Source organism: Sinocyclocheilus grahami, unplaced genomic scaffold (genome assembly GCF_001515645.1).
Source record: "Sinocyclocheilus grahami isolate Dianchi unplaced genomic scaffold, SAMN03320097.WGS_v1.1 scaffold1382.1, whole genome shotgun sequence".
NCBI classification, from domain to species: domain Eukaryota; kingdom Metazoa; phylum Chordata; class Actinopteri; order Cypriniformes; family Cyprinidae; genus Sinocyclocheilus; species Sinocyclocheilus grahami.
Window position 1 is genome coordinate 253,404 of NW_015506561.1, and position 15,070 is coordinate 268,473.

Genomic DNA, 15,070 nt, shown 5'->3' on the forward strand with positions numbered 1-15,070 from the left:
TATTTCAGTTTTTCTTTTTTAATAAATCTGCAAAAATGTCAACAATTCTGTGTTTTTCTGTCAATATGGGGTGCTGTGTGTACATTAATGAGGGAAAAAAATAACTTAAATGATATTAGCAAATGGCTGCAATATAACAGAGTGAAAAATGTAAGCGGGTCTGAATACTTTCCGTACCCACTGTATATATTTACATATACATACATGTATTACATTTTATGTATGTATGTGTGTGTGTGTATATATATATATATATTTTATACAATTTGTTTTATACTACATATATTATAATTTATTTATATAAAATTGAATCAATATAATAGCTTTCTTTCTTTCAAATACAACTGAATAAAAATAAATAAATATTATATATATATATATATATAAAATTTTCATGTACATGAGAAACTTTGGGGAAATGTGTGTGTGTGTGTGTATATATATATATATACACACACACATAAATACATGTGTATGCATTTTATATATATTATCAATATTTTATTCTTGTATATTTAAAAGTTTGGAAACGCTCTCATATTATATTACATTATGATTTTTATTTTAATTCATGCACATTTTATATAAATTATCCAATTTACATTTTCTATATACATGTATGTGTGTGTGCGTTTTATATTAGTTTGAAAGATAGATTGAAAACACCATCTTGTTACTTTTTTATTAATTTATGTACATTTTCTGTGTGTGTATATAGCAGTTCCAATGTGTTTTTGTTTTCCTTCATTTGAATGTAATGAATCTTTAATGTGTGTGATCTCTCAGAGAATATCCCAGAAAAGTGGACACCGGAGGTGAAGCACTTCTGCCCAAACGTTCCCATAATCCTCGTGGGCAATAAGAAGGATCTGCGGAATGATGACCACACACGGAGAGAGCTGACTAAGATGAAGCAGGTGTGTTTCCGAGGCCGGCCGCACCACCACTTTGGGGAGTCCCATTAAAAAGCTCTTAGCAGCTAGCGTTACTGCCACTCTAGAAGGCCTGATCATTATCATTTGTCAAACTCCTCATACAATCAGTCCGACCTCTAATAACCAGTGACTGATGCTAGCGTGCCTTGCCCCCCAAATAATGTGTCAGCGATTGTGTTTGATAATCTGGGCAGATGGCCTCCGTTAAATCAATCCATTTTGTGAGCAGAATTGACATTGTATGTCATAAGTCGGCCTTTAGCTGCAGACAGTGCTATGTGATTCTGATGTCCATCATTCACAAAGTTTAAACAGTCATTTGTTTCGAAATCTTATTGCATGTGATGATTCAGTTCCAACTCATCTGTTTTGCAGGAGCCAGTTAAACCGGAGGAGGGCAGGGACATGGCCAATCGCATTAGCGCCTTCGGCTACCTGGAATGCTCAGCTAAGACGAAGGATGGCGTGAGGGAAGTATTCGAAATGGCCACCAGGGCGGCGCTGCAAGTCCGCAAGAGGAAGAAGAGGAGCGGCTGCTTGCTGCTGTGAGAGAACTTTCCGGTCTTTTCCAGAATGATCTCCATAATGACCATGAAATACCAAACTCCACAAAAAAAAAAAAAGAAAAGTTTTTGACCAAACAACATAAATACACTGGACTGTATGTCACATTTCATGCAAACCAACAGATGGGAAATGGAGGAATGTGAATAAAATGTGCATTCATTGGACAGAGTCTGGGTAGAAAGGCAGGTTAGATCAGGAAATTATATGTCTTGATTTAGTTTTCCTTTATGGCACAATGTTTTTCAGAATACACATTTTTTTTCTTCAGTTAGTACTGTACGGATGACATCAGTTGTAACGGTATTGTGTTTTTGCACATTTAACAATTGATCATTGTAGCTGAGTCTGGTTTTCATATTATTGTAATATAAATTAATATAACCATGTAGAAATATCTTAATAGTACAGAATTTGGTAATAAAATCAGTGCCTTCATCACCATTCCCTCCACAATTTGAATGTACTCCGGTAAAGTGCTAGTTTTGAGCTTCTCTGACTTTACACACTTTTCTAGAAATGAGTAACTGTTTTTAAATGTATTTTTTTTTAAATCTCCAATAATTTTGATTATGCATATATCTTTCAATCCCCAAATAAATAGTTATTACATGTAATTTGAAGGCTCAGTCACGTCTAAAACGAACTGCCAATTAGGAATGTGACGTATTTTATTTGTATGACCCTATTTGTCACACATACATGCACATGGAGCTCTATAAATACTAAACTGGTTGAACCGGTCTCGAATATCTGGGCTGAGCTCATGCTGTCACATAATCTGACTGTATTGTCCTCACATTAGCCGGTTTAAAGGACACATGCTTGAGTATTGTTAATGAAAACATTACATATTTTTAAGTTGTAATCACTTATTAGGATTTTAGCACTGCAAAACGTCAAATAAATACACAATCCAATTGCTAGCAAATGTATATTAGTTAGAAGAGGCCTTGAGTGCCTTTCTTTTCCCACAGAATTGTGTGCCTTTAGTTATGGGTCTTTAATGCGTATGGGTTGAGATGAATGTTTATGTGCATGCACACGTTTTGTTGCGATCAGTGTTGTAATGTTGCATGCCAGTAAATCATGAGGTGTTCGGGCCATCCGGGTTTGGAGAAAAACCGTAGCTAATTATACAGAGCTTTGCTTCTGGAAAAAGTTCTGTAGATTTTATTCGCCGGTGTAGTATCCATATAGTGATGTCACTTCCACTTGTCAATTAGCGACACTACATAAATCCACCCCCGTGTTTCCTGTCTGTGTTGACTGTTTGAATGAGCATTGAATTCATTAGCACGGAGTAGCTCGGTTTCCCTCTGCTAATGAAAAAAAAGAGGGTGAAAAGCACAAAAAATTTAAAAGACCATGTCTTGGGTCATATGTCATCCCAAAAATGAAAAGAAAAAAGGATATAGTTTGCATTATATATATATATATATAAAAGATTTGGGTGGAAAATGTTCTAATTTAATTCAAAAATTATCTAAAAAAATTATTTATATATATATATATATATAAAAAAACTAAAATTATAAAATATTTTAAAATATAATATACAGTAATAATAATTAATATATAAATAAATTATGCAGTAATTATCATTTAGTTTTTGGGTTTATTTTATGTGTGTGTGTGTGTGTGTGTATATATATATATATATATAGCACTCTGATGTGTGTGTGTGTATACATACACACACATACATTTTATATATATTGTTTTATATAGACTAACCATCTGTATAATTCTTGACCACCTAGAACACTATTTTTAAACAGGGCATTATTAAAACACTGACTGTACAGTGCATACAAGGAGCATCCCATTAGAACAAGTACACACTACCTGCTAATAAAAGAGGAACATGTTCTTTATCTTTTTTTAATGTACTGATTTGTGAAATTCTCGATGCGGATGTGAGAACAGACCCATGTCCGTTGTAAAGTCATCGTCTGCATGAGCAAATTACTACAGCGACCAGTCTTAGTATACAGAGCTCCTCTTTAGATTCTAAGATCAATCTGCTGTGTGTTCATATGGTCTCTTCCTTTTTTCTGGAAGTATTAAATATGATTTATTAATCTATATTTTAATGAGCGCTCATAGCAACAATGCTTTGCAAACGGGACTAGTAGTAAATGTTTGAATGAAGTGAAACCAACCTATGTTAATAAACTATTTTTTTGAAACAAAAAACGTTGCACTTTTTCCTTTTGTGTGAAATAACATGCAATGAGAAGCAACCCATCTTACAAATGCTGGATCATTTACTATTGAAAAATAGTTATTTTGCTATATTTGCCAAGACTTTTCTGCCTAATTTTAAGTACTACATACAAAATAATACCAGCATCGTTAACAAAAACCAATTCAACCAAAGTCATGCATTACATAAAATATTCTAATCATAACACCATAATACATATATATATATATATACATAAAACATTTCTTTAAACATTTTTTTTCTAAAAATAAACTAATAAAAAACTTAAAAGCTAACGATATATATTGCCATAATTTGCATTGACAAATTTGTAAAAACTAGGACAGTATTGTTTTTATATTGTTTTTAATAGCCATTTTTACTTGCTAGAAACATTTTCGATTAATGCATTACATAAAATATTCTAATAACACCATAATACATATATATATATATACATAAAACATTTCTTTAAACATTTTTTTCTAAAAATAAACTAATAAAAAACTTAAAAGCTAACGATATATATTGCCATAATTTGCATTGACAAATCTGTAAAAACTAGGACAGTATTGTTTTTATATTGTTTTTAATAGCCATTTTTACTTGCTAGAAACATTTTCGATTAATTACTTTCAGTAAAATACAGCAGTAAAGTGCAAAAAAGCATTTGAAAACGAGTAAATCTGCATTTTCAGTGATGTAGCTGTTTAAATGAAAGAAATGAAGCATTAATAAAAATACAGTGTTGACTAGTGACTAGTTAACATCAGGTTGTCCAACTGCTAAAATATCTCCAGTGTTAACTTCGTAGCATTTAAATGGACTGTTTTGCTGAATTAGGAATTGAATCATTCATCTGCATTGTTTAACTAGCAGAAATCAACATTAAAACGAGTTTGTCAGTTCTGTTTTACTGATAAAATTTGAATCCCCATTTAACCTGGATGTAAGCTGATGGTCTCATTTGATTGTTCTAAATCTGGTCCTCATTGTTCAGATCTCCACTCTGGATGCACATGCTGCTGTAGTGGGCTCTCGTCTATATCTAGACGCACACACACGCACAATGAGTCATACGAGAACATAATATAGTTACACTTCTGATATGAAAGTGTTATATAAGGCTGCATACCATCAGAACTGATTTTTAAAGACGCCAGCCGGCTGACCACATCCTCCTCTCCTTCAGCATCCTTGTAGTCAAAGCCAGTGTAGCCCTGCTCGAGCTCACAGTACCTGATAAACCTACACAAATGAATACACATTAATGAACTACTCCAACAGACTTTTCAAATCCACGAACAAACAAAATCAAGTATCAATCACAGTCCAAAACTTGTGTGCAGTGCTTCTAAATATAACTGTAAGAAAAATTGTTCGATTCTTCCTCTTGGGCATAAGGCCAGTGTAAAGCTAGCTCATTGTTTTGTATAAGAAATGCCAATATGGTATGTTATAAAAGATGTTGGCAGCCAATCAGATGGTTTGTAAGTTCAAGATGGTTTTGTAAGTGGCCTAGTTGCCATTGGGTCCGCGACAGGTTAAGTTCCTTAGAGGAACATACATAACTAAGTCTTACCTCTGCCAAGTAGGATCCTTGCTTAGGATGACTGGGTTTCCCACCACAATGAGCAAGGCTTTGGCTCTGGTCATGGCCACATTAAACCTCTGTGGGCAACAGAAGGGCTTTACTACAGCATGGCATCATTTCTCTAATCTAAGTCCAAACAGATGGTCAGAAACATGTTTTGACATCTATTGCTCTCATTATGAGCTTCTGTGATAAACTTGTCAACTTTTATTCTTCTAGCTAAAACAACTGGTATTCGATTACACAAAGTCCAACCAGTAGCACTTGTTCAGACTATATAATAAATGCTTCTTGAGCAGCAAATCATCATATTATGATTTCTGAAGGATCATGTGACACTGGAATAATGATGCTGAAAATTCAGATTTGCTTCACATGAATAAATTGCATTTTAAAATATATGAAAACATCTATTTTAAATTGTAATAATATTTCACAATATTACTGTTGATCAAATAAATACAGCCTTGATGAGCATAAAAAAACATAAAAAATCTTACCAAACCCCAAACTTTTGAACAGTAGTGTATAAGCGTATACACTTGATTTACTGCATTACAAATTGCAATAAGGTGCATAACCAACTTATCCAATAGAAATGAACTATAGACCTTCTCATTTGAGAGGAAGCCAATGTTGAAGTCTTGGTCCATCTTGACGTAGTTGACGCTACTACGGACGGTAGAAACTACGATGACTTTTCTCTCTTGACCCTGAAACTCTTCCACTGACCCCACCTACATGAACCAAATAATGAAAAGCATAAATGAGCTCAGACAGGCAATATTGGGAGAAAAAGAAGTGAATGAATAAATAAAAATCACAGGCCAACCTTGATGTCTTTCCATTTGTTCAACTCTGCCACAGTGTTCAGAGCTTTCCGAATTTTTTCCACCTTAAATGAAAAAAAAAAAAATCTTTTGTTAAAGAGTGAAGAGGGGTTTTAATTTATTACATTATTTTTTTTACCTTTTCTTTTTGGATGAAATAGCTATAAAAGTGTTTAATCCAATTTTAAGTCAACAGGACTTAAAATTCGACATTTTATTCATTACTTATTACAAGCTAATTTTACAACACAAAGTCTTGCCTGTTTCCTGTAAGGAGTGATAATGCCAATGTCATTGGCGCTGAGTTTTGGCAGGCCTTTCTTGCCCTGCGTTTGCATGAGCTTGTTGAGATAGCTGACGATGACCTCGATCTCAGTCACGTTGAAGAATGAAGGACTGTTGGCCTCCCTGTCATCTTTCCCCATCACTCCATGAAACACGACAGGAAATCCCTGTACATTACAGAAACAAGAAAAGGGCTTTATTCATTCATTGTACAACATTAGCAACTTCCTCCTTTCACCCCCCTGAATTTCACCTCCGTGACAGATACTTTGACACACATATAAAGCACAGAAACATAGATAACTCAACTACACTCTTAAAAATACAGGTTCTTCAGGACTTAAAATTCGACATTTTATTCATTACTTATTATAAGCTAATTTTACAACACAAAGTCTTGCCTGTTTCCTGTAAGGAGTGATAATGCCAATGTCATTGGCGCTGAGTTTTGGCAGGCCTTTCTTGCCCTGCGTTTGCATGAGCTTGTTGAGGTAGCTGACGATGACCTCGATCTCAGTCACGTTGAAGAATGAAGGACTGTTGGCCTCCCTGTCATCTTTCCCCATCACTCCATGAAACACGACAGGAAATCCCTGTACATTACAGAAACAAGAAAAGTGCTTTATTCATTCATTGTACAACATTAGCAACTTCCTCCTTTCACCCCCCTGAATTTCACCTCCGTGACAGATACTTTGACACACATATAAAGCACAGAAACATAGATAACTCAACTACACTCTTAAAAATACAGGTTCTTTATTGGCCATGGAACCGTTCAAGGTTCTTAATAATGGAAAAGGGTTATTTAGATTATTAAAATGTTCTTCAGACTAAAAAATATTGTTCTTTTAAAGTGCCCCTATTATGGTTTATGAAAGGTTCATATTATGGTTTTGGGAGTCCCCAACAACAGGTTGACATGCATGCAAGGTCAGCTTCCTCCTTTCACCCCCCTGAATTTCACCTCCGTGACAGATACTTTGACACACATATAAAGCACAGAAACATAGATAACTCAACTACACTCTTAAAAATACAAGTTCTTTATTGGCTATGGAACCGTTCAAGGTTCTTAATAATGGAAAAGGGTTATTTAGATTATTAAATGTTCTTCAGACTAAAAAATATTGTTCTTTTAAAGTGCCCCTATTATGGTTTATGAAAGGTTCACATTATGGTTTTGGGAGTCCCCAACAACAGATGTCAACAAACATGCAAGGTCAAAAAACACTTTCATTGTCTTATAATATGCATTTATTTTTACCTTACTTGCTCAACGACTCCCAAACGATTCATTTAACGATTCATTTTTCCAAACCCCTCCTTTGTGTGACGCTAATCTGCGGTGATTGGTCCGATTGGTCTCATTTTAATTTCATCCTGCCTGTAATGTCTGATAAAGCAGCGTTTGTGAGCGCAGTGCTGCTTTGTGTACAGCGTTACCAGGGGAATCAGCTATTTTACCGCTCCAGAAGCGGCACCTAGTGGCAAAGAATGAATTTGCATTTTCATTCAGACCAATGCGAAAAGACCAACAAGCGGGCGGGCAATATGCTAATGTGTCATGTCTACGTCAACATGAAACGGCTTGGGATTCGTTTTAAAAATGACTCGTTTCAATGATTCAGAGTCAACTCTTTCTTTTGAGAGGCAGTAACTTTATACACGGTGCACTTTCAGATTTAAAACTTGGCAGGATGTTTTCATTCACTTAGAGCTGTGTTACACACTGCATGAAAGGTAATTTTCAAAAATCCATAATAGGGGCACTTTAAGAACTGTTCACTGAAATGTTCCTTGGTGATCCAAAAATGGTTCTTCTATGGCATCACTGTGAAAACCCACCTTTTGGAACCTTTATTTTTTGTAGGACTACCAGCTCTACATAGATGTAGCCATTTTATAGTTTGTTCAGTATATTTTGGGAAGACTGATTCTGTTTGAACATTCGACTATCTACAAAAACAGCACATTTCTTTGCTTCTTACATCTTTGTCAGACAAAAAAACCCAGTGGTCTGGTACCTTCTTAGGGAGATGCTCCCAGCAACAGAAGGCCTCCCGCTCCATCTGGTTCGCAAACACCTGCAGCTCATTCTCATAGAAGAGCTCGTTGGGGATCTTGAGGATGGCGGGATGAGACCTGGGATGGGATGAGAAGAACTTGACAATAAGTTATCCGTCAACACTTTTGACATTAAAAACTGATGGGAGAAAAGATCGGTACCTGTAGTTGCGCAGAAGTTTGGTGACGAAGCGGGTGTCATATCCAGAATGACCATCCTGGCTCTTCTGATAGAGAGCGTTCTGTGTCATCAGCCTCTCCAGGAGGGACTGACCTGTTTCATATCACAAGGTATTAAAAATATATTTTAGGACTGAACTCTAGCTGAGTTTAAGAAGAAGGAATAAATGTAAAATATGACGGAAGTATCTTTGAGTACCCAGTCCGTGCAGTTGTGCCAGTGGAGATCTCAGAATGGGGCCCAGCTGCTGAGGATCTCCAGCCAGAACCAGCTGGCCCTTCACAGGATCGAGCAAACCTTGGGCAGAGAGAGAAAGAGCAATGTAGAAATGAACAATCTGTTCTTCTAATTCAAGTTCTCATTCTCCTCTCCCAACCTTTCCTCATTTACCCGCGATCCCGATGATACACTCAGGCTCCACGGCTTGTCCGGCCTCATCGATGAAAATGTGTGTGAAGTGTCCCTTAGCAATACCTCCTGATACGAGCCTGAAGAACACACAAATAGATATTCATTTTTAGCCAGCAGAGCAGAACATCCCAGCTAGCACAAAGTAAGTTGACAGAGAATATGACAGGACTATTATGGAACTGTGCACAACCAGAATGGCCCGAGTTTCAGGTGCTATATTACTGTTACGAATGAGCTTGCTGTACCTTCCAGCGGTGACCAGAGTAACAACAATGACACTGCGGTCCATCAGATCTTTTCTAGATGGGAGTATAAAGCTGTTGTGATCCTTATTCCAGTTACTGTGTTTCTATAGGGAACAGATATTTGAATATGAGTGTATTTATATGACAATAATTTTCAGATATTTCAATAAAGTAATATAGTTAATCTCTTAGATAAATGTGAGTCAATATACATATATATATATATATATAAATAAATAAAATTGTTATAGTTAATGAACATTCAATTCACGGGCAACAGCTCTGGTGGACATTCCTGCAGTCAGCATGCCAATTGCATCTGTGGCATTGTGCTGTGTGATAAAACTGCACATTTTAGAGTGGCCTTTTATTGTGGCCAGCCTAAGGCACACCTGTGCAATAATCATGCTGTCTAATTAGCATCTTGATATGCCACACCTGTGAGGGGGATGGATTATCTCGGCAAAGGAGAAGTGCTCACTAACACAGATTTAGACAGATTTGTGAACAATATTTGAGAGAAATAGGCCTTTTGTGTACATAGAAAAAGTCTTAGATCTTTGAGTTCAGCTCATGAAAAATGGGGGCAAAAACAAAAGTGTGGCGTTTATAATTTTGTTCAGTGTAATTTAAATGGATGAGCTATAAAAAAATTCATCTCCTTACAGTTGTCATGAAGGGCAAAATTAGCTATATAGACCAAAACCACTTTTTGTGGTTTTGGTTCAGGTTGTAAACATATTTTTTTCTGCTGTAAATTTGGGCATTTTAACATGGGGAGTCTATGGGACTGACTCCCTTTTGGAGCCAGTCTCTAGCAGTCCGGTCGATGAATTGCAGTTTTAGTCACTTCCGTGTTAGATTCACGAGAGAGACCGGAAGGTTGCCGCTTGCCCATACTACATACTTAAAAAATACAATTTAAATGGTAGTATGTCATTCTGGACACACCCCATGTATATGTCTTACCAGCAGTTTCTGTGGTATAGTGCGCAGATCTCTACTAGGGGCACAGAGTCGGTAGAGGCGATGAGCATCCACATATCCTAATAACCTCTCACACAGGAGGTCACCGGCACTGTTTGAGGGAGCACAGGCTAGGATATGGGTTGTGGCCTTGGATTTATTCACCTGATGCAGCAAACAAACAAATACCAAGTCATGTGTCACATGGCTGTTTAAGGCTACAATAAACACATTAATGAAGTAGTCCTTATGATTGTCTTTACCTGCTTTATGGCTTCCACCACTGTTACAGTTTTGCCTGTGCCAGGGGGTCCAAAGATCAGGTAAGGTGCTGGTTTGGATGTGCCTGACAGGATATGCTGCACTGCCGCCTTCTGCTCAGGGTTGTTCTCTAAATCTTTGTTGAACATGCTGGAGGACAAGCACAGTAATGTTTGATAAAAACACACAGAGTGAGGACCAAAGAGTCCACCCTTCTTTTTCTTATTTTACACAGGGAAACATATAGCTCAAGTTACACTATCTTTGTGTTCCTCAGGAACTTCCTGTCATCTTGAAATCATCAAAGATGAAATTCCTAACATATGTGCATGCGCGGATGTACTGTAGCTGTTCATAAAGTGCCGTGTGTGAGTGTGTGTGTGCATGCAAACCTGAGGTGTGGTAATGCAGTGTGTCCAGTGCCCTTATCAGAGGGGAATAACACATCTCCCAGTCTGTGCTGGCAAGCCAGCTCCACCGCCCTGTGCTGAAGCCTTATGGGGAAGCGATTGATGTTGAACTCCACATTGAACTTCAGATTTTTGACAAACTTCTGGAGAAGCCTACAAACACAGAACCAAAATATTTCATGTTCTTAAAGAAGACGGTCTGCTATTCGTTTGAAATAATATAACAATTATATATATATATATATATATATGTTTTTGAAAAGTCTGCATGTATCTGATTACCAATACAGCAAAAACAATGTATTATTACAATGTTACAAATAATACATTTATTCAAATGTAATTTATTCCTGTGATGGCAAAGCTGAATTTTCAGCATCATTACTTCATTCTTCTGTGTCACATGATCCTTCAGAAATCATTCTAATATACTGATCTAAAATACTCAAGAAATATTTCTTATTAATATCAATGTTGAAAACAGTTGTTCTGGTTAATATTTTTGTGGAAACCATGATTTTTTAATGAATAGATTGTTAAAAAGAACAGCATTTATTTGAAACAGAAATCTTTTGTAATGTTATAAAAGTATTTAATGTCACTTTTGATCAATTTAATGCATCCTTGCTGAATAAAAGTATTAAAGGTATAGTTCACCCAAAAATGAAAATTTTGTCATTAATTACTCACCCTCATGTTGTTCCAAACCCGTAAGACCTTCGTTCATCTTCAGAACACAAATTACGATATTTTTGATGAAATCGGAGAGCTCTCAGACCCTCCATAGACAGCAATACAACTGTAATGTTCCCAGGTCCAGAAACGTAGTAAGTACATCGGTAAAACAGTCCATGTGGCATCAGTGGCTCAACTTCAGTTTTGCGAAGCTACGAGAATACTTTTTGAGCGCAAAGAATACAAAAAAAACAATTTATTTAACAATTCTTCTCCCCCGAGTTACGTCTTCTGCCATTTTAGAGAGTATCACAATGCATACGCACACATCCCCCAAGTGTAAACAACGCTGATTACGCAGATTACGTTCATGCGCGCGCTTTTGGGTACTCTCCAAAATGGCGGAAGACGTAACTCGGGGGTGAATAATTAAATAAATTATGTTATTTTTGTTTTCTCTGGACACAAAAAGTATTCTCGTTGCTTCGCAAAACTGAAGTTGAGCTACTGATGTCACATGGACTGTTTTACCGATGTCCTTTTCTGGACCTGGGAACATTACAGTAGCGTTGCTGTCTATGGGAGGGTCAGAGAGCTCTCAAATTTCATCAAAAATATCTTAATTTGTGTTTCAAAGATGAACGGGTCTTACGGGTTTGGAACAACATGAGGGTGAGCAATTAATGACAGAATTTTCATTTTGGGGTGAACTAACCCTTTAATTTCTGAAAAAAACTAAAAAACAAATAAAAATTTCACTGACCCCAAACTTTTGAACAGTAGTGTATAAATAAAATTAGGTCTTTAATACAAAAACTTGTTAAAAACATGTTACAATGTGGTTACTATTCATGAAAGCTATGTATCATGTTCTCACTGTTTGAAATATTCTTACGTCTTGGAGAAGCCGAGTTTAACTCTCTCAAGTTCTACACTATGGACATAGCCTTCATAGACAGTGATGGGCTGGTTCCTGTCCTCTGACAAACAGACATTCATCTTATCTCCACGTAGTACGGACGGTCTGTTTTCTGCCACCCCAGGGACCTGAGTTAAAAACAGAGACAAAGTCATCAGAAAAAAAAATCTGTCCTAAAATTGTGACTGACATCATGATATCTGTAGCAACATCTGGCATGAATAAGAACACATCTGGTGTTAGATAATTGTGCTTCTCACTCACTTTGAGAATGAGCAACTTTTTGTTTGATTTGTCGAGGGACATGGTCTTGCCGTAGAGATCGTACTTCTTGATGTCCACCTCCATCTGAATCTCTTCCAGGTTTAGGAGGAGGTGAAAGCGTTCCTTGTAGTTCTTCATGCATAGCTGAGTGTCCAGCACTTGCCTGAGAACATACACACGTCAGTGACCAACGCACACTCAGAGAGAGCTGTATAACTATCTTTAAACATCAGTACATCAACACAATTTCTTTGCTCTAAAAGAGTCCATGCTTGCTTGCCTCACTCTGCGAAGATGCTGTCTTACTAGGGGTGAAAGGCGCTCGGAGTCCTCCAGCTTGTGTTTGGCCAACTTTTTCAAGTAGTCTGGGTAATGATATTGATTCAACTTCACCATAATCCTCAGAACATGTGTGATGAAACTATTAAAAATACAACGTAGAAAAGTGATTCAACAGTATTGAGCATGATAGATAGATAGACAGACAGACAGACAGACAGATAGACAGATAGATAGATCTAACCTCTCAGGTGGTACCCCTTCTTCCAGAATCCTGTTCTCCGGTCGGAGTCGTCTGTTCTGTTTGGGGTTATATGGACTCTCTGGGCCCAATGTCTCAGCTAGCCCAGACTGAACCACTGCCTCCAGTTCCCGGACTATGCAGAAGGGCTTAGCAGTACCTGGAGGATCTGCCTCTGGGCAGAACTCAAAGTACATGGTGGCTGGAAAGTGTCCATGATGGTGGACTTTGTAATGCACTTCAACAACATAACTCTCACCTAGCAGAGAGACATCAATTTGACGTTTTTGTGAGCATCTTATTTCATTTGTTCATCTATCTATCTATCTATCAGATGAGAGTCTCAGTATTTTTCTCACCTGGACAGAGGAGAAGAGGAGAAACTCGGTTCACTCTCCTCTCATCTACGAGAGTGAAGCAGCGCATCTTGTGCAGAGCTGTGTAGTATGTGAAGTACACGCAGCTCTCGCCACGGTTTACGATGTGAAACTTCACCACAAACAGCTTCCCCTGCTCCTTGATGATGAACGTAACCTTCCCTTTGGTGGCCTTGGGGTCAGAGGTTATTTCAACACCTCCTTTGTCTTTGATGAGTTCAGCTCTAAAAGAGAGACACACATGACAATGAGTTTTTTTTTTAAGTGAAATGTGCCACTGAGAAGGGAAGCCTGTGATCACATTCACATGATTAATTTTTCACACTGGCAATCTTGTTTTTCCTAGTTGGACACAAACAGGCCGAATTGTATCTCTGACGGTCACCGTTTCATTTTGAGTTTGTTGAGGATTTCTGAAGCAAGCTTCCTCTTCGGGGTCAGGACAGGTTTGGGGGAAGAGGATGCTGGGACAGATTCTGGGGCCGATGTGCTGGTGTTCTGCTGTGTGAAGGACTTCCACTGATCGCAGTAGTACACACGCACCTGTCAGAGGAGGAGAATAATGAGGAGGAGGAGAGACAAGAAAATGTCATATGATTTGTCTTCTTTGCTTAACATTCAAAATGAAATGGCTTCATGCATTAGTTAATCAGTGTGTCACATTTATGAGTACACTGGCAGATCTCAAAACTTACAGAAATGAATTAAAAGACACGAATAGGCTCATTTAAGCCTATTAACATTCACTGTTCGCTCTAACCTTAGGTTTCCACTGAAATATAACTTTTCCATTCCTTATAGTGGCTTTATTGCAACATACTAAGGCTCTGATCACATTGGAAAATGCGGGCTCTTTGCTTCCATCCCTGAAAAGCAAACAATCACATGCAACTAAGTTCAACCTGGAAAAACAAGGCTATTGCATCAATGTAGAATGAGACATGCTGAACCAGGACAGTGATATATATATATATATATATATATATATCACACACTAACAATCATAAATCAATGGCACACTATGTTTTATTCCAGACTTTTCAGATACAAAGACAAAATAAAGCAAAACCTGACATGAATGAATCTTGTAAAACAGATGTGCCAGACACTGAGCAGGTGACTCTGAGTCACAATTACAAACCTTTTGAACTCAAAGTTGTAAATATCCCGAAGCTCGTTTCTGTCTGTTTTCGAGATCCTCTGCCCCAGAAACTCCAGGAAGTCAAGCCCTACTTCGTATGTTGTTTTGAGAGAAGGCATCGTGCTGTTGTTTGTATGTCAGTACTTTATGTTTTGAATGGTCTCTGGACCAGGCGATTCCGGAATCGAAACTTGACAGTACGCTGTATAACGGTGA

General features: G+C 37.3%; 2 protein-coding genes across 2 annotated transcripts in view; one reads left to right on the top strand and one right to left on the bottom strand.

The window, feature by feature from the left end:
• The window catches only part of LOC107569805 (rho-related GTP-binding protein RhoA-D), a 19,695-nt gene extending 17,650 nt beyond the window's left edge, over positions 1-2,045 (top strand). Inside the window, exons 4-5 of the mRNA XM_016255962.1 lie at positions 787-917; positions 1,311-2,045. Coding sequence (XP_016111448.1) covers positions 787-917; positions 1,311-1,484 — 305 coding nt within the window. The 3' untranslated portion in view covers positions 1,485-2,045. The remainder of the gene's footprint in view (positions 1-786; positions 918-1,310) is intronic.
• A 2,235-nt stretch (positions 2,046-4,280) lies between these two features.
• Positions 4,281-15,061, bottom strand: LOC107569804 (putative helicase mov-10-B.1). Its single transcript, XM_016255961.1, has 22 exons — positions 14,855-15,061; positions 14,474-14,579; positions 14,099-14,256; positions 13,696-13,937; positions 13,340-13,595; positions 13,097-13,237; positions 12,817-12,979; positions 12,529-12,680; positions 10,941-11,111; positions 10,551-10,698; positions 10,291-10,452; positions 9,322-9,425; positions 9,056-9,153; positions 8,864-8,962; positions 8,647-8,758; positions 8,445-8,562; positions 6,819-7,010; positions 6,135-6,197; positions 5,914-6,039; positions 5,291-5,379; positions 4,844-4,956; positions 4,281-4,756 (listed from the first exon to the last, which is right to left on the bottom strand). Exons 1-22 carry the CDS (start codon positions 14,971-14,973, stop codon positions 4,698-4,700), a joined length of 2,991 nt encoding a protein of 996 aa, XP_016111447.1. The 5' UTR covers positions 14,974-15,061; the 3' UTR covers positions 4,281-4,697.
• Positions 15,062-15,070: the final 9 nt, after the last annotated feature.

Excerpts from the sequence above, each read along its gene's own strand:
- LOC107569804 (XM_016255961.1), bottom strand. The coding sequence starts at position 14,973 with ATGCCTTCTCTCAAAACAACATACGAAGTAGGGCTTGACTTCCTGGAG. Across the intron at positions 12,681-12,816 it reads AAAAGTTGCTCATTCTCAAA|GTCCCTGGGGTGGCAGAAAA; the intron begins GTGAGTGAGAAG and ends TTTTTAACTCAG. Across the intron at positions 7,011-8,444 it reads GGGAGCATCTCCCTAAGAAG|GGATTTCCTGTCGTGTTTCA; the intron begins GTACCAGACCAC and ends TGTAATGTACAG.